The 19838-nt window shown below is 36.2% G+C and overlaps 1 protein-coding gene across 1 annotated transcript; it reads right to left on the minus strand.

Annotated features, from left to right (window-relative positions):
* Positions 1-895: 895 nt before the first annotated feature.
* LOC139725424 (uncharacterized) lies at positions 896-14756 on the minus strand. Its single transcript, XM_071636498.1, has 9 exons — positions 14133-14756; positions 13057-13148; positions 6116-6215; positions 5370-5541; positions 4545-4727; positions 3709-3947; positions 2379-2597; positions 1522-1720; positions 896-1064 (listed from the first exon to the last, which is right to left on the minus strand). Exons 2-9 carry the CDS (start codon positions 13138-13140, stop codon positions 905-907), a joined length of 1356 nt encoding a protein of 451 aa, XP_071492599.1. The 5' UTR covers positions 13141-13148; positions 14133-14756; the 3' UTR covers positions 896-904.
* Positions 14757-19838: the final 5082 nt, after the last annotated feature.

Consider the following 19838-nt stretch of genomic DNA (forward strand, 5'->3'; position numbering starts at 1 on the left):
CCATACACTCCATATGAAAAACGAAACAGAGCACTGCCGTATTACAAAATTGTAATAACACAAGAAAAAAACCGAAGAAGGAACATCGTATTCTGCAGATACAAAATTAGATATCTTTTCAGAGACCAATGTTCCCCACATTAAATGTTTGTAAGTTGAAATTGGGCATACCAGTACACCTCTTGACTAATAGGTGATATTTTGGTAAAATGCTTGGTCAGGGAGTCACTCAACTCACTTGCTACTCCCTACTTTGTGCGGTCATTGTTTATAGATCAGGAAAGTCTTAAGTTAAGCTGAGTGAAACTTTGCCATTAAGAGAAAGGATTATGTCATTGAGAAATATGATGCAGAACACTCGATTAACGTAAAGCAACCGTACTCCATTTTTGACTTTCGTGGAAAATGAGTAGCGGCATAAATGCACTTTGATAGTCTTTTTGTCATGTGGCTCCCCTTATTCTACCTTAAAACAATTCCATGATATCGAATATGATATCGAACAAAGTAAAGTGTCATCTCTCTTTTGCTCAGAGCAGGCAAGAACACAGCAAATGCTCAAAACAGGCATCTACAAAATGCCATGCTTATCATTTTCCTATCTCATTTGTAGATGATAATGTCTCACATCGTGTTTCAGAGAAGAAACTATGAACGATTCAAAATGATTATTTCAATATCATTCCATCAAAAAAAATTTAAGCTGTTTTCATTCATATATTTTGCAGCATTTTGAAATTGCTGACCAATTTGCTGTTTCGTCTGAAAGACAAACAAATGTATGTATATATATATATATATATATATATATATATATATATATTTATTTATTCATTTATATATATATATATATATATATATATATATATTATATATAGGGTTAGGATGTTAGCTACGTGGCACTTCAGAGATGCGCTGCAGTAGCGTTGACGTAACAAGGTACGGTGAACTGAGAGCCTCCCTGCGCCATGGAGTAAATGACAGAAAATGTCGAAGCCACACCTCCGACTACGCCCACCAGGATTATCTCGGCATGAATGATTTTGTGGTGGAGACTGAGGTTTCTGTAAAGAAAATAATATAACACATACATTACAACAAAGGTACTGTGATATTAAGTACTTTTTAGATATTGTGATAATGATCAAAGTAGTGATTTTTTGTTCAAAGATTACCATCCCTACATAGGTACATATAAGTACTTACTAACAAACACACATACTCACAGACATTCCTTCCTACGCGCTCACACTCGGACACATGTTCACGCTGCTAATGTTGAGTCGAGTCTATATCAGTAACCTCGATTGAACGTGTGTCCATGTGCGAGTGCGTAGGTAGGGATGTGTGTGTGTGGGGGGGGGGGGGTGGGGTGAATATTATTACTTCGGTAGGGATGGTGATCTTTGTAAGGGTTGTGCTATCGTAATGATTGTTTCCGTGCTCAATAGATAGTTCAATAGTTATGTGTATGTATGTTGTTGATTTGCGCTTATTATCAACATTGAAATGCATGCCTACCTCTTTTCCCATCTCCCAGATGGGTCCTCGGTAGCGTTCAGCCGAAGGTAGAATAATGATGGAAAAACGAAAGTTAGGAAGGTAACGGTGGAGCCTCCTACTAGCGACAAGATGGCGCCAAAATGTGGAATGGTTTCTCCGGTGAAGAGAACAAGGCCTACTACCATTGTCCGCAGCACAGCTCTCTTCCAGTTGAAATCTGAGGGAGAATAATCATTAGACTTATTTTGATCTTTACTGATGACAGCTTTCGCCCTAAGCCTGAGGACGAATTGAATCTATTTGTATGAACAGAATATGAGACAATACACCATTCAGACACTGGAACTTGTTTAAGCGATTTTCCTCGTTGATGACGTAAATGAATTTCAAATAGAAATAGTGAAATGATTATCCCGGATGCTTTTTATCGCAGTTCATTTCAACTGTCTGCTTAGCGAAGAGGGGAAAGGATAGAATCATGTAAAGACAATTATTTCATTGAATCAAGGTGATTTCCTTCTCTTAATTTGTTGTACAGTGCACTCCCGTTATAACGAACACGGTTAGAACGAAATACCGGCTACAACAAAATAAAAAGTTAGGTTCCAACATTATCAGCTTTATGTTCTTTATTGTTTATTTGTTCGGTGACAACGAAATTTCGATATAACGAAAGAAAACTTTTTGCGGCTCTTTCTTCTGCGGTATAAGAAACATATTTATATACATCACACAGGTCGTAAGAACTAGCTGCTTGAACATTCATTGAAAACATAACCAAAGAGGTGCAAAGGAGTAGACTTAACTTGGGCTGGTATAGAATAAACCTTTATCTTCAAGTATTGGGATGAATTATAGATAGAATGTCGACTCACGGAGGGGGATGCCGAGCGCTTCCTCAAGTTCTTGACACAGAGGGTTGATGACGATGACGAAGCCGAGAACGAGATGCAGCATGATCATGGTGATGACGGTCTTCTGAATACCACCGGGTGTGATGACGTCGAGGATGTTGTCGGTGTTTTGGTCGAGGAAGGCGTCTCCGTACACGAAATAACCGGCAGCAGCGATCGGGAAGTACATCAATACGATAACTGAGGGTCGAATCAACATTGACACAAAATGATTAATGGCTTTGAGAATGAGATACGTTTTAGGTTCCAGTTCAACTTAAAGATATATTCAAGTTTGCAACTGATTTACAAATTGCCCTGCATTGATGTAAATAAGCACTGAATTGATCAGTGTTTTAGTAGTAGCCATGACCCCCCCCCCCAAAAAAAAAAAAAAAAAAAATCATATAGGCGTACCGATACACGGGCAGAATTCGAGCCTACGACTTCCTGATCTCCGAACAGGTGTCTTATCCACTAGACCACGGACCACCGAGGTTTTAATCTTTGCAGTTTGCTGCGGGTACTACGTAATGCTATTATTCAAATTCATGAAATTCTTTTTGTCGCAACTGATTAACAAATTGCCCTGCATCAACGTAAATAAGCGCTGAATTGATCGGTGTTTTTGTCATGGCTAATACTTCAACACTGATCAATTCGACGGAAGAACTAGACGGAAGAATTTCATAAATATGAATATTCAAGCTTGTTGTGTGATTTATGACATCTAAATGATATCCTCTAATTTTCGTATATTCCAGCATTGCAAGAGCTAAGGAAACAATAACAACTGTTCTACATTTATATAACTTAAGTGATGATGATGAGCGCAGTATGATATTGATTCAGATCATACTTACACTCCTGTTAGATCTCTGCGCTCATCCAACACTGGCCTTCTTGTATTTCCGAAATTCACAACATCATGGGGCATCCTATCGCCCATACCCTTCCCACCTTATGGAATAACTTACCTGTAGTCTTTTTTAGTGCCTTTCAGTCATGTTTATTTTTTAAAGTTTCTATACTTCTTTTAACCTTCTATCTTTTGCGTTCATAGAGCACTCAAAAGAGTGGGTTTGGTGCAGCATAAACCATATTGATATTGATGATGACAATGATGATGATGATGATGATGATTATCATCATCATCGTCATCATGCGAAGTAAACACTCAGGTCTGTAATCGTGGAAACATATTTGAGCTTGGCAGTAATTATTGTACTTCAATAAACAACACCATCAATACAACAGAGTGCTATTCTCCGTATTTGACTAACCGACACTGTATGGTGATACTAGTACTCACTTCCATAAGCTAAGAAGACGCTCTTAGGGAACTGTCTCGGGTCGTTCATATCGTGTTGGATCGTCGGAAAAGCCGCATGACCGCCGAACGCAAAAATGATGGTGCCAAAAGCTATAAAAAACGAGACGAAAGAGGGCGACGTGTGGCTCGGAGGCTCCTCTGGGATATCCATGAGAATTTGAATGAACATGAGGAGACAGGCAATACTGGTCGCTCCCATGGCACCGATAGCTACTGGCCTGAAAAGGAAAAAGAACGGTGTTGGCGAGACAGATTATATAAATATACATATTGGGTTTCTGCATACAAGTATAGGCCTATGCATGCAATAAGACACCTAGACGCTCTCACAGACTCACAAATATGATTTTATATAATAGGCCTACATAAGAAGTTTGTCTTTATATTTCATCAGTCTCTACAGTGGTGTAAAACATTTCGAAAATGAATAATATGTCTCTTTTGGAGATGGAGATGGAGATCAGAGCATTGCAAAAGGTTATACCGTTGTTTGTTGTTTTGAATAGAAAAAAAGAGAGAAAAATAATGGGACTCTATTGAAAAAAAAAAAGATTGCCCGAAGACAATACTGACCATAAAATCAGACCGTTATAAATCTTAAACAATGAATCTTAAACAAGGTTGTAGGTCTACCGTTTTAGCTGACTACTTGTATTCCAATTAGGACTGAGGTACCTACGTCGATTGCTCTTTGGACATGCATCCCTTTTTGTTAAGTTGATTTTGTTTGTTGTTGTTGTTTTCACTCATGAACTATATAGTTGGTTTTGTTTCTTGGACTACAGTAGGCATGGGTAGGGGTCGAGACATCTCACCAGAAGTCCTTAGGCGTTCCCAGCCAGGTGAGGGGGACGAGACAAACGGCGATGATAGGTAACCACACGCAGAAAACCAGCTTGGAGCTGTGGACCAATGTCTGCATGTTGTCAGCAGCCAGCAACAAGAACACGGTGCTTACCCCGAACAGCGTGGCGTTCACACAGAACCGTACCGAGTAACTGCAGAGCACGGCCACAAACATACCAATTTTCGAAAAGTTTATGATGAATATATACCCAAACACGACTGGACCCCTTGACCCTATAATATTTAGTAAAGTTCTTTGATATTTTTGCTTCTTGCCCTTTTTTTTAAACAAGACTTTCCGGAAATGTTTACATAATCTGTAAACAGTAAATTTTACTGTCCACTCATATTCGCTGTTGTGTGGAGGAGTATTTACAGGTAAATTCAGAATTTCAAGTTACAGATCTGTTTTGCGTGCCTCGATCTACTTTGTCGACTTAGATTTCAAAAATGTCATCTAATTTACCCACGAGGAATTGAATGTTCGGGGACAAGTTCCCGTCGGTTGTTTTTACCGGAAATGTCGTATCCCGTAACTGAGCACATGGATACTATCATTGTCATCGGTCATGTGACCGTGTCGTCATCTGACGTCATGTCTATAATATAGGTTATGAGAGAAACACGGGCGAAAAGCACACTTTAGATTAATCAATAATTAAAACTTGGTAGATTCCATTCTCGATGTATTTCTCGTTTATATCTTGCCCCCTAGATTAAACTGGATTTGTGGATTTGAATATCTATGAGGCAGTTGGAACTAAATAATGATTTTACCATGTCGTTTCATATACCTGCCAAGTTTTCCGAAAGCTTCAGATCCAATCGCAGGGTACGGGTACCGGGTGTGTCCCCCGTACTTCTCCGGGAATCTCTCTTTCACTATGGTCCAGCAGCGGCCTAAAATGATACCAGTGTATCCTGACATGAAGGCCCCTACTATTATCAGCGGCAGTCCAAACCATCCTGTGCAAGGTGGTAGAGGAGAACATGAAAATATACATATGAAAATATGATATAATAATGATAATGTCATCATATCATCATATATCATATTCATACAGATATATACACGTGATATAATCATCTGGTAGGCCTATATACATACATCATGATATATATGCACACAAAGTAATAAGCATGTCTAATTGTTACACCATACAGTATACACTAAGTTTATATGCTATACTTACACATTAAAACATGTTAATGATTAGCACATGTACAGTATGTCAGCGGTTTACAAACTGTTTTGAAATATGAAAATTACAATGATTATATGATTTCCAATCAAAAGTATAAGATATTAATTCATATTTAATCGTTTGAATAATGTACTATCAAGTCTCTTATGTCGAGATGACAATAAACTGCTTTCTTTCTCCATGCTCTATCTTCTCGAGTATATACGGTATGATGACGATCGAATGAACGGGAAACAGGTATGGAAATGATGCCACACACAAAATTAGTGGTGCAGCACATACAAATTGTATGAATGCTGATCAAAAGTCGAAGAGGAGACACACAGTAGGCCTACCTGCATCAACTATGGCCCTGGGTAGAGCGAGGACACCCGTGCCTGCCATCTCACCCACGATGAAGATACCCGTGGTAAGTACGCCCAACCCTCTAGCTGTCTGAAGAGGAACCAAGTAGACACAACATAGGCCTGTCAGGTACCATCATCATCAGTACAGTTACCAGCAGTCACCATTAAATTGATAGTTATCATCGGTATATTCAGCATTATCATCTGCGTGTCATTATAGGATCATCCTCATTATCATCATCATCATCATCATCATCTTCGTCATCATAATCATCATCATCGTCGTCGTCGTCGTCGTCATCATCATCAGCATCGTCCCGCTTACTCACATGCACTGTTAATATATCACTTAGTACTGGTGTTATTCCAAGTAAAGTGAAACTTGCCAAAGTTATACCCATACTCAAGAAAGAAGAAACCTCCCTTGTAAGCAATTACTGTCCTAAATCTGTTCTTTCTAGCTTTTCAAAAGTACCTGAAAGAATTGTTTATAACAGATTGTACTTTTTTGATACAAAATAGCTTTTTAATTTATCACTAAATACTTGCGTTATTCCAAGTAAAATGAAACTTGGCAAAGTTATACCCATACATAAGAAAGAAAATGCCTCCCTTGTAAGCAATAACCGTCCTATATCTATTCTTTCTGGCTTGTCAAAAGATTTTCAAAGAATTGTATATAACAGATTGTACGGTTTTTGATAAAATATTATGCTCGGAGTATCACGGACCTCAGTAGAACTTGTCATATCATTGACACTGATCATGATATTTTATTAGAAAAGGTGAATGTTTGTGGTATACGAGACCTCTTCTGTGCTTTTAGAACTATTAATTGTGACCGAACACAATATACTGTTTACAATAAACTTCACTCTGATGTATTACAGATCAAAATGTGCGGTTCCTCAAGTTTAATTCTGGGGCCCTTGTTATGTCTTGTATACATTAATGATATCTGTTATTCTTCTCCCTTATCATTTTTTATTTTTTTGCCGACGACACCAATGTATTTCTTTTTGACCATATCTTGAGCTTTTCATTGAGACTATGAATGCAGGATTACCCAAAGTCTCCTATTGGTTCAGTAGCATGAAGTTGTCATTAAATGTATACAGAAAAGACAAATTTTATACAGTTTAAAAGTTAATAAACAATAAACAGTTGCATTCATTTTGATATCAGTATTGATTGTATGAAAATTGAACAGAAAGAAAGTATGAAGTTTTTAGGCGTTACTATAGATGACAACCATTCATTATTCTTAATGCTGTATCCTTTTGTAAAATGTCAAATGTTTAATGAATTGGTTAAATAAACTTGAACTTGAACTTGAACTTGAACTGGAATCTGCATATTCAATTCAATTCAATTCAATCATAGTTTATTTCCAATCAACGAAAATCAAAAACATAGTACAATGTATACATGTCATTAAATGATATTGTTCAAACGCTTGCAAAAGATTCATGTAATATACGAGACAAATTATAGAACAACATATATGTACAATAATAAAGAGGAAAACTGTACAAATACTACGTGGGCGAGCGGAAAATAAATTCGATCATGGAAAATAGTGATCCACTAAAAAGCAAAGCTTGTCGGACGTGGATCGCTAGATAAATAATGAGTGAATGATATACTATTCTATAACAATATACATGTAGTTATTTTGAGATACACAGGTCGGGAAAAAAATATAGAATACCAATGCTATAGTGCCCGGACACTGTTCATTGATCCACGTGTACCGGGAAAATATGACAAGGACAATACATTCGTACACACATTCAATTACCCACACGCATATACACTGTTGGACGCGAGACAGTACCGAGAAGAGAGAAGACGGTAACAATACAAGTCTACGAAGAACAATAGACAGGAAAGGAAAAGGAGAGAAGAAAGAAGAGAGGTCTGCACACAGAACACGCCAAGTGCTGCGACATCAGGACAGGTGAAAGCTCAAGCATAAATTATAACAATTTAGATTATCTAAGATTATAAGTAGAAAGTAAATGTTTTCTGAGTTTATATTTAAATGTGACAAATTTGGGGGAATCTTTTAAACTATTATCTAATTTATTCCAAAGTCTGGGTCCGGTATAAAGAAATGTATTTTGGGCATGTGCGGTTCTCATTAACGGAAGATGGAATTCGTCGGATCGTCGCGTGGGATAGTTATGACCATGACTGTTTCGATGAAATAAATCGTGGAATATTTTAGGTAAAAAGGTACTGTTGTAATTAAACATAAACTGACCAAGTTGAAACACATACAAATCATTTACTTTTAATATTTTATGGTCAGAAAACAAAGCATCTGTATGTTCTCGGGTATGTAAATTAAAAACAATTCTAAGCGCTTTCTTTTGCAATAAAAGAAGTTTATCAAGTAACATCTGATATGTATTACCCCAAGCAAGAATCCCGTAGTTTAAATAAGGGAGTATCAAACTAGAATAAAGAGTTAATAATGCAGATGAAGGAAGATAATATTTTAATCTATTCATTACGCCAATGTTACGTGAAATAATTTTACATATGTTATCAATATGATTCCTCCATGAAAGCTTGTTATCAACGCAAACACCAAGAAATTTAAAAGAAGAAACTTCTTCTAAGGGAGTAGTATCAAATGTTATATTGCCTGGGAGGCTATCTAAAGAATTACTAAAGAGCATAACTTTTGTTTTTTGAATATTTAATGACAATTTGTTTGCGTATATCCATTGTATGACCTTTATCAATTCTTCATTGACTGTTCTTATTAAGATATTTGGGTCAGGGTGGGAAAAAAAAAGATTAGAGTCATCCGCGAATAATATGAATGATAGTTTCTCCGACGATCTATGAAAATCATTAATATAAATAATGAATAACAATGGGCCTAATAAACTCCCTTGTGGAACACCACATGCAATTGTTTTACTTTGAGAGTCAAAGCCGTTGACATGTACAAATTGGGATCTTTCTGATAGGTAACTCGTGAACCACTCCAAGGCCTTTCCACGTATTCCATAATGAGACAGTTTGGCGAGAAGTATTCCGTGGTTAATCGTGTCAAAGGCCTTGGAGAAGTCCAAGAAGATACCTATTGTGTGTGAAAGTGTGTCGAGTGCGTGTGTGACTTTGTCGATGAGGGCAAGTAGTGCGTGTGTTGTGCTGTGATTTTCCCTGAATCCAAATTGAAAGTTTGAAAATATGTCGCAGGTTTTAAGAAAATGTACTGTCCTGATGTAGACTATTCTTTCAAGAATCTTAGAAATAGAAGATAATAAAGATATGGGTCTATAGTTATTGACATCATCCTTCTCCCCTTTCTTATAAATAGGAATTACTTTCGCAATTTTCATGCTATTTGGCACATGGCCAGTTGCAAGCGATGAGTTGATAATATGTACTAAGGGATCCACTATTTGAGGAATTATGTTTTTTATCAAATAGTTGTCAATTCCGTCGTGGCCAGGACTTTTACCTTCTTTCAAATTGGCAACAATCTTTATTATTTCTTCTTTATATATTGGGTCAAAAAATATAGTTTTAGAGTTAGGTGTATCTAAAAAATCACTAAAAAATTTACTAGAAAGAGGAATATTTTGAGAAAGATTTTTTCCAATTGAAGTAAAGAAATCATTAAAAATTTCAGCCATGCCAGCGGGAGTGTTGCTGGAGGCATTGCCCCACCGAACTTCAGAAATATTAGATGAATTGTTAGGTGTATTCACAGCATTCTTTAATGTTTTCCATGTGTTTTTAATGTCATTTTTATATTTGCTTATCTGATTAACATAAAAAAATTTCTTCTGCGTACGCAATAATTTGGTGAGTGTGTTTTTGTATGAAACATATTTTTTCTTATTTTTTTCAGTGGGATTACATCTATATTTATAAAACAAATTATTTTTCCTATTTATAGATCGTAATATAGACTGGGTTATCCACGGGAGTCTTGGAATTTGCTTATATCTATTTTTTATGTTACGCAGGGGAATATGGTTATCGATTTCGGAGGTAAGAGTAGATATGAAATAATCATAAGACAAATTGACATCGGTAGTGTTGTATACAGAAGACCAATCGAGTTCTTTTAAACTGTTTTGGAGACTTGTAAGATTATCTACAGTAATCTTACGACGCTTATAATAATTATTTTGTTTATTCAGTTTAATTGGAACCTGAGCAAATATAGGAAAATGGTCAGTGATGTCTGAGAGGACGATACCAGACTCAGGAAGTGGAAGAACATTACAAAAAATGTTGTCTATGAGGGTAGCCGATTGGCTGGTGACGCGGGTAGGCTTGGAAATTAATGGTAAAAGCGAAGCAGACATTAATGTTTCTATAAATTCTTTTGAACTGTTTTGGGAGTTACATTTCATGAGATCAATATTAAAATCGCCCATCAGAAATGTATCTTTAATAGATATCATGGGATTTTGTACTAAATCCTGCAAAACTGTCAAAAAATCATTCAAATTCGACCGAGGGGGCCTGTAAATTACACCAATCATAATGTTTTTTCCATGTGGATTTATCAATTCAATAAAAAGGGATTCGAGTACATCGCTCATAACACTAATCTCCTCATGTATAATATATTTAAATTTTTTCGAGATGTACAAACCAACTCCTCCACCAACTCTCTCATTTCTATTTCTAAATACAAATTCGAATCCGGGTAAAGAAAATAAATGACTGATATTAGAGTTCAACCATGTTTCTGTTAGCCCTATGATGGAGCAAGATTTATGATCTGGGTTTTCTAAGAGTAAGCGCAACTTATCAAAATTTTTATTGATACTGCGTATGTTAAAGTGAGCTAACAAAAATGTTTCATCAACTGTATTCGTGATCCGATTTTTATACTGATTTTCGGTCAAATAAACACACGATGGACTCTGGACTGGATCATTTGAGTCAAAGTTATATTCAAATTCTTGTGCTGAGGTATTGTATTTATCGGATATGTAATCTTCATATAAACTGGAGATCATATTTGCATGATCAGATTCAGAGTGCCTTACTGTGTTATAGAATTCATCATTATTCAAGGAATTAAAAGCAAAATTTATTGTGTCAGCCATGGGTTAGAATATAAAACATTCGGGAATTAATAACTGGCCTCCTGCCTGGTCCTAACTCAGCAGCTACGTGCTGGTATGCAGACCTAAAAGAAGAAAGGAAACCGAAATGCGTACAGAGAAACATGAAACACAGACAAAACAAGGAAACGAACATGAACACAGATGACATTGCTGACGTTGTGATTGCTGACGTTGTGACTTCTGTAGCACGCGGAGTCGGAATATTGTACAAGCTTAGATCATATTATACATTCCGCGCTGTACGTTATTTACCATTTATAATTCTATCATACTGCCTTATATTTCTTACCGTAATATACTGTGGGTTTGTCAGAACACTATGAGGCCCCATCCATTTCAAGTTTAATCGCTTACGATGGCGGTCTCCTGCATTCAATTATCTCTGTTATTTACTGAAAAAATACTGTATATTTTATTTTATGTTTCTGTGTAAGTATACTGCTCAATGCAATTGCTTATGTGTACCTATTTGTGTACTGTTATCGTTATTATTTCACTGCATTTGCTATTCTTTGTCTTTGTGGTTTTGAAATTTGTATTCAATTTGTATCTGATTGAATGCGGAAACAAATCAATTCAATTCAACATCAAATCAACACTAAACACAACTCACTGCTTCTCGATCCTTCAGAAAAAAACTGTCCGTATTTGCACGAACTCGGACTATATGTCTCATGCAAACCCATTGTGTGTGTTGTTGTTTTTTTTTTTGATTGTGCAGGGACATTCACCGACTCCAAAGTGCTGTGTTTATGTACAGATTCCATTCCCACGAACTCCCCATCAAACTGTTAATCATGTTCCGCTATTCATAGTTATCCAACCAGAACCTCTATACAAATGTGCACCTATAGAAAATTCAAGAACTACCCTTGCCCACCGATCCATATGACATGCCGGTCCTGACATATGGAATTCTCTTTCGCATGGAATATGACGGTACCAAACAAAACGTACTTTTAGAAGACAAGTAACCAATGCCCTTCTTTTCAAATATGTTTTTGCAGCAATACCAGTTGCATGGTGCTTGTCTGCACCCCGTGTTCACACGTTTACTTTACATCACGTACTACAGTAACTAGTCTTTCCATGTTACCAGAATTATCAATTTTTGTATACCTTCAACCACCATGATGTAGAGTATCGTTCTTCTTATTTTCCTCTTCTTCTATCATATCTTTATCTATGAATCCATTGAACGTGCATAATATATTTTTTTCTTGTGTAATGTTTCTGTATATAATTATGCGTATAGGTCTATAAGTTACATCTACTGGAGATCTCAATCAAGCTTTTCAGAGCTTATGACGAGCCACACAAAATGTATATGACACATTCCATGTACAAACTATGTACAATGTGTATAATGTGTGTATACGTATACTGCGAATAAATCAAATCAAATCAAATTAAACCAAATCCAATCCAATCCAATCAGATCAGATCAGATCAGAACCAGCAATGTTACCATTATAGGCCTTTTTTTATCGTATCCCCGTGATATGGGTGTGCACGATTATTAGAATTATATGGTATTTTCGCCATCGTTTTTGTTACTTAAATCTATTTAAAGATTTATCAATCGTAGCATCAGTATGATAAGAGTGGCGTTTAAGATATCAGATATCATGGCACACGTTGTAATAGCAAGAGAAGTTACATCAGCTGTTGTGATTGTAGCAACCAAGCATTTTGCATTACATTATATATACGAACACACACACTATACATTATAATAATTATCATTATAATTTATAATACGTGTCTCATGCGAAACAGATAGATAATTATACAATTTACAAACGCAATCACACTTACGGTGGCAGCTGCGTAGTTGACGTTGACATCCTGGACGAGTTTGACGTCATCGTGGTCCATACTCGACAGAGAAAGACGGGACATTTATTGGACTACATACAGAAGATTAAGAATGGTAGAATCAAATGAGGTCACCAGAAATTATTCGGGTGAATGTAGTTTTAACACTCATATCACTACAATTACTTTTTGGGTGCAGTACATTGAATTCTGTAATAGCCATATTGTGATGATGACAGGCATAATCAATCTAGTAATCACATTATTATTGTTATTGATGTTATTATTATTATCGTCACCATCATCATTATCAACATCAGTGTTATCATTGTCACAAATATTATGCTATTATCATATAATGTTATCATCATAAAACAATGATAGTTGGGTGGGTTTTTTTTATTCCTGTGCGCCTCCCCCCCCCCCCCCCCCATCACGTTTCTGTTCACAATCCTTTACAACGATATTATAACACAAAAACGTTGGGATGAAGTATCTCGCTCGAGAGCTCAAACATCCTAACGGGGCTCGAATCCTTGACCTTTTTATCAAGTGCAGCTAGTAGTCCACCTGACCACTATGCCTTCTTTTTGTACAATATTGGCATGTCTAATTGCACATGAGAGGTAAACATTCATGTTTCTGTCATTCCTGCACACGGTTCTTGTTGTTATTGTTGGCGTTGTTGCAATGTAGTCCCTCAAAATACTTTTTCAACGTTGACAGATGTTTGAAACACGTACAAGAGAATTTCGCAGCTCACATAGATCAATATTGGCCTCGCAAGTAAATGATATTACAGTTATATGCCTATAATACATGTGATTTTACTGACAATGAATTGGAAGTCTGTCTGATTGTTTGTAAATGTGAGAAAAAGGTAAAATAGACCCTGCTTCAAAGCATGGAAATCAATAAACAAGGATATAAATCTACACCGAAGGCGACAATTTGGCGCTTCTGCTTTTTGTCAATATACCAAGTGCACTATTCAGATACAAGAAAGTCGTACCAAATGAATACCAATCTTTCTTTGTTATTGATACAAGTTAGAAACCAAAATAATAAAATCTCACCTTGTGCAAAAGTCGTAAATTCCTGCCTTCTAATGCAGTGTTCTTCGCCAACGTCGATCACAAAAACAAACAAACAAACAAACTTCGAATAAGTCCTCAACTGCGCTTTGGTCATTCGAACTCCCAGCAGCCATGTATATGCATATGATACCGCGTGAGATCGTACTACAATAACGACTGACTCTCCACAAACGAATACTAAGAGCAGCGATGGAAATTATGCCAACTAGAGATGAAATTCCATCACATGTTTATGATTACACGGTTTTCCCCGCGCATGACTTTGACTTCCTCGTTGGCGAGATATCATTCATATTCTTTTTTTCAAGTATACCTGCGACATATTATGCACTGTAACTGCAGTATATTCGCGCAACTGGTCACACAAGAATCCAAGGAAAGAGAGAACTTTATGATAAGAGTGCGTGTCCCGTGATTTGCTCTTCGATTCCAGCAACCATGCAGGCATAACAATTAACCGGTAGACCCGCCTCCAAGGATCTGCATAGTTGACACTGGTACTATAGACATTATCTCTTACTTATGTTTCATCAAATGAACTCTTTGATACTCATAACTTTTATACGTGTATAAGGAGCACTCTCAAGATTACTAGGCAAGTGTGGCATAGGAGTGTTAGGCACTGTTGACGCAGTTTCATGACATCTCATTCTTGTTAGAAAGAACGACAATGTATCTCCCTCTGTCCTATATATCTCTTTTGACAATTTGCATTTCATGTCTTCAGCTCGGGTCTGTCGGGTGACTTGTTTTCTATGTTTATTCTGCTGTCAGACTGTTTCACGGCGGTATATTATACACCCAGTGCATTCTTAGATTGTTTACTTGCGAACTGTAATCGACCGCCTACGCCCCTTAGCACCAAAAGCTCCAAAGGTTAGCGATAGCAACAAGGTCATGACAAAGAAGAGAGAGAAAAGAAAACCGAAACAAACATCGACAGAAAACTTGAAAAGGCAAAAAGACTTCGGACTTTGCAGTGATTTTACTGCAACCAGTTTAGATGTTGGGTTGTTTCTTTTTTCTTTCCTACTCTATCATGTCGTAGGTTTATGAACTAGTATTTGCACGGGTATGTGTACAAAGAGAGCGTAATATCGGGTAATACATAGTTACAGACTCAAACGGGTTTCAACGTCGAGTAGTGTAATCATTACCCAAGAAAACGGCTGATGATTGTCAGTTAGAAACTAAATTACCTTTCCCTTTCCACAGATAACCGTACGCTTGAAAACCCGTGCGCAGGTGGCACTCTCATGCGAATATTAGAAGTTCTAGTAACTGATCAACGTTAGGATGCGAATATGTATGTTGGGTGGATGTGTATAATCCATGCATAAAAACGAGATAATCACTATACATGTAAATACTTTCAGAAGAGCCCACCGCTTCCGTTATCCATGCTTGTACTCCGGTTTCAGCTACGGGATGGCATTGGATGGCCTAAATTTTATTTTGTCAGCGTAGCACTTTACGGCTTGGGGATTTGGTTGTTGTGAGGGTTTTTTTTTTTTAATTCATTCATTCACTCTTTTATGTACTATCAGAGGAGAGTGCTCTCTTCGTACTGCATGCAGCTGAACCAGGACGTTGTCCAAAAGTTTGCATTTTACTTCCCGAGCTCAAGGTTTTAATTTTGACGTGTTGTGGCCAAAACAGAAGAGAAAGTGTACATCCTGTCACGAGAATGAAATCTTTCATTTTCATTGCTCATACTTAAAAAGAGAAAGAGAGAGAATAAAAACCCCGATATCTAAATTCAATTCAATTCAATTCAATTCAGTTCAATTCAATAGGGATCTGATATCCAAGGCATGTTAGTACTGTATAGTTAGAGACACAAATGACATCACTAAGGGTTGGTGAAGTTGCTTTTTAGCAGTTCACATAGTGGACATTTTCTGTCTTGGATAAGTTTGGAAGGCGGAATGAAGGAATTTATCCACAGGTAGCGGCGTTATCCTCCTGGTGGGATATGAAATGGCAGCTGTTCAAGCAGAACTATCCGTAGGGTGGGGGAAAAATGTTTGTTCCAGAGGGATGCTCGCTAATGACTGGCTACATTCAAGTTTTAAGTTTTCATGTATAGTGGTTGATTTTAATGAATTCTTTATCATATCAAATATCCGGTCTCACTTATTTCAAATTTCTTCCAAGCACGCGCGTATAGTTTTAGAACTTCACGGAGCAACATTTTCACACTAAATGTATGAACTCTCTGTATTATCCAATGAGCTGTTTGCACACATACAAAGCGCATTTAAAAGTAACTTTATCGTATCTTTATCGTGTGTTAATTCGAATGTACTGTTTTTCGTGTGTGTATGTGCGGTGTGTGTGTGTGTGTGTGTGTGTGTGTGTGTGTGTGTGTGTGCGTGTGTGTGTGTGTTTTATCACAAGCTCTCAGCATGTTGGACGCAGAGCAACGCTGCCGGAATAAGATTGATATGCCAATGACTTAGTAATAGAATTAATGAATGAATAGTCAAACTAAAAGACTGACATATATATATGAAAATTTAAACGAATACAGTATACGAATACGTAAATTTGCAAATAAACACATTGATTTGATTTGATTTGATTTGATTTGATTTATTGGTTTCTGTATTGACATCAACATTGACACATAATGGACGTATTGCCATATACCCACAGGAAAATAAGTATAATAGTTCTAGGATTATAAGGAAAAAACGAAGTTTGTTTCACTAGCACATAATAATTATCATCTTCGACTTGTATTCGCCTGTTCTGTGCCAGATTACCAAAGTCCATTATATGTTGCATGGCACACTTCCGGTTCTTCTGGTCAGCAACTCGTTAAATATCCTTAAATGACCTTTTTTTTTTTTTTGGTGTCGTGAAGCTTTGTCTGTAAATGATTTATGATTCTTTTTCAGTTATTTTGTTTTGTCTATATTTCTATTTTTTTAGAGCTTATATAAAGCATGCAATGAACACACACACACACACACACACACACACACACACACACACACACACACAAACACAGTATGCATTGTACAGGATTCCCAATGATTTTTATATGGTTACTACAAAAAACAGTTTTTCTCACTTTAATCTCTTCATTTTGTTTTTGTCATTTTCATATTCTGCAACCTTCAATGAATATTATACACGCATTTATACATGACAAGCAGACCTCACTGAAGATGAATAGAATAATATGAATATATAAAATGATGATATTTTCTCCATTTTCGTCCTTTGCTTCTTTCCCCCATTTTTTAAACAAATAAAACGAAAACTAGAATATAATTAATCAAAACACAAAAGGGATTCCCACACATGACATAGCAACGGGAAACTAGCACTTCCTAAACGACAATGACCATACCACAATCAAGTACAGTTTTATATGCTTTGGGGAAAAATTACAAGGTAACACAAATTAAGAATTCTTTAATGAAATGAAAACAAATTTTCTTGTGCAAAGATACTACTTCTCCATTCCATCTTTTCAAAAGCTTCCCCATTGTGGTCAAGCTGATGCATATTATTATGTACAGTATATATCTATATATATCATATATTATTGTATATAATCATATATTTATATATACGTGTATATATATCATATACCGGTACACACGTTTCTGTACACTTATCACATCTATTCATACAATCACAGAAGCACAAGAAACAAAACATAGGAATAAGTGAGATTTATATAACAGCAAAGCATGAGGAACTTAATGTTTCAAAATATGTATTTTTTTTTTTTTATTCAGACGGATAAACACACTGTCAACACAGGGTCATTGTGATTCTGTCTTATTCCCTGAAATAGGTCTCTTTAGCCATTTTTAATTATAATGATTAATAAAAAGGCATTTCATTCTCTACATTACCATATTGCTGTGTAATGCACTCATGTTCAAAGAGAAAAAAAAAGGATACTCTTATTCAGACACTCAAAATAAAGTAATCAGTATGCTTGGGTCTAATGGTCTCACAAAATAATTCTTATGGTGCTCATTCTCTGATAAATAATAATTTTGTGTGGGGAGTGGTGGTGAAGGGAGGGATCTATAACCATCCCTTCTCAAGCTCAACTCCACCCCCCCCCCCCACACACACATATACACACATCCACTCGAAATAAAACACCATATCATACATGTTAAAAATATAAAAAAAACACCCCCCCCAAAAAAAAAAAAAATGAATAAATAAATAATAATAATATTAATGAATAAAAATACAGTTGTAAATACAAATAAAGGAAACGGCAAGGAACTCTTTAGAAAGAGCATTTTCACTTCTTCCAATGCTGGAAAATTTCCCTAGTGCAATCATGGTCTCCCCAGTGGCCCAAGTGTCAACTTTGATGAGATAAACCTCAATTAGCAGGTGAATTCTACACGAACTGCAGCTTTTAACTCTTTCTGTATCAAGGTGTAAACCCACTGTGTGCCACATTATTCTGACACAGTAACGTAGTCATGCTTTCGGAAAGCATTCTGTTTTGCAAATCTATGTAACTTTTATAGATTTTTGTTACCCTGGACACGTAATGAGCAAAGTTGTAGAGAAAATGAAAAGCTTTGCTCTGATGCAAATTGTACGACAAATCTGTGATTGTTTTTCCTTTAACTGACCACTAGCTACATTATGGTAGAGGCCTGACTTTTACACACAAAAAACAGTGACAGAAACTTAGAATCTACTCACAAATCCAGTAGGGAACACCGCTTGATAGTCAATCACCGCATAAAATGCAAGCTACATGTGACAGGAATTCACTGATGTCATAAAATGTCATTTAATTCACGGATGTCATAAACATATCACAGGCCAGGATCAAAAACAATAATCGAGCTAAAAAATGTGACAAGGTAGATTTCATGGGTGAATTGCAGAGTGCCTGGATACAGTCACTGCCAAAAGAGGAAACTGTGATATACTATTATATATATATATATATATATATATATATATATATATATATATATATATACATATAAACATTATGACCACATCTGGCAGAGGCGATGGCACATTTCAGCGTCCAAATGCGTGGCTCTTTAAATATCTCATCTATCTGGGACTAAAAAATGTGCAGCTGAAGAGGCATGATTGTTGTTTTATATCCAATGTAAAAAATCATTTTAAAGGAATCGTATAGTTTCGGTTGAGACCTAATTTCAGGTTTTAACATTTTTTGGTGAGATAATGAGAAATCTCTCATGAAATATGAAAGAGCATGTAATTCTATGAGGAATTCAACATTTATTTGATGAAAATTAGTTTTGAAATGGCTGAGATATCCAAAAAAGAGCGATTCTAATAAAGTGTGGGACCCACACGTTATTACAATCATTTTGTTTTACTTTGTTTTTGGATGTTTCAGTCATTCCAAACCCGATCTTCATCAAATAAACTTTCAATTCCTCTTAAAATGATACGTTCTGTACTTTATCATAAGTGTTTTCTTGGTATCTTGCAAAATGTTAAAAGCCCAATTCTCATCTCCACCAATACTGTACCATCCCTTTAATCATTTGCTGGATCAGAAACCTGAAGAATTCTTACTCTTTATTCAAAAGAGAATGGACTCACACAGATGTCTTACAAGAGACAGACCACACTAGTGAATGGCTAAACAGAGATAGAAACCATTCTTTGGCATCAAATTCAGTAATCATAGAGGATGAATGG

This window comes from Diadema antillarum, unplaced genomic scaffold (assembly GCF_040938485.1).
Source record: "Diadema antillarum isolate AM-2024a unplaced genomic scaffold, OU_Dant_1.0 seq00000041_RagTag, whole genome shotgun sequence".
Lineage (NCBI taxonomy): Eukaryota > Metazoa > Echinodermata > Echinoidea > Diadematoida > Diadematidae > Diadema > Diadema antillarum.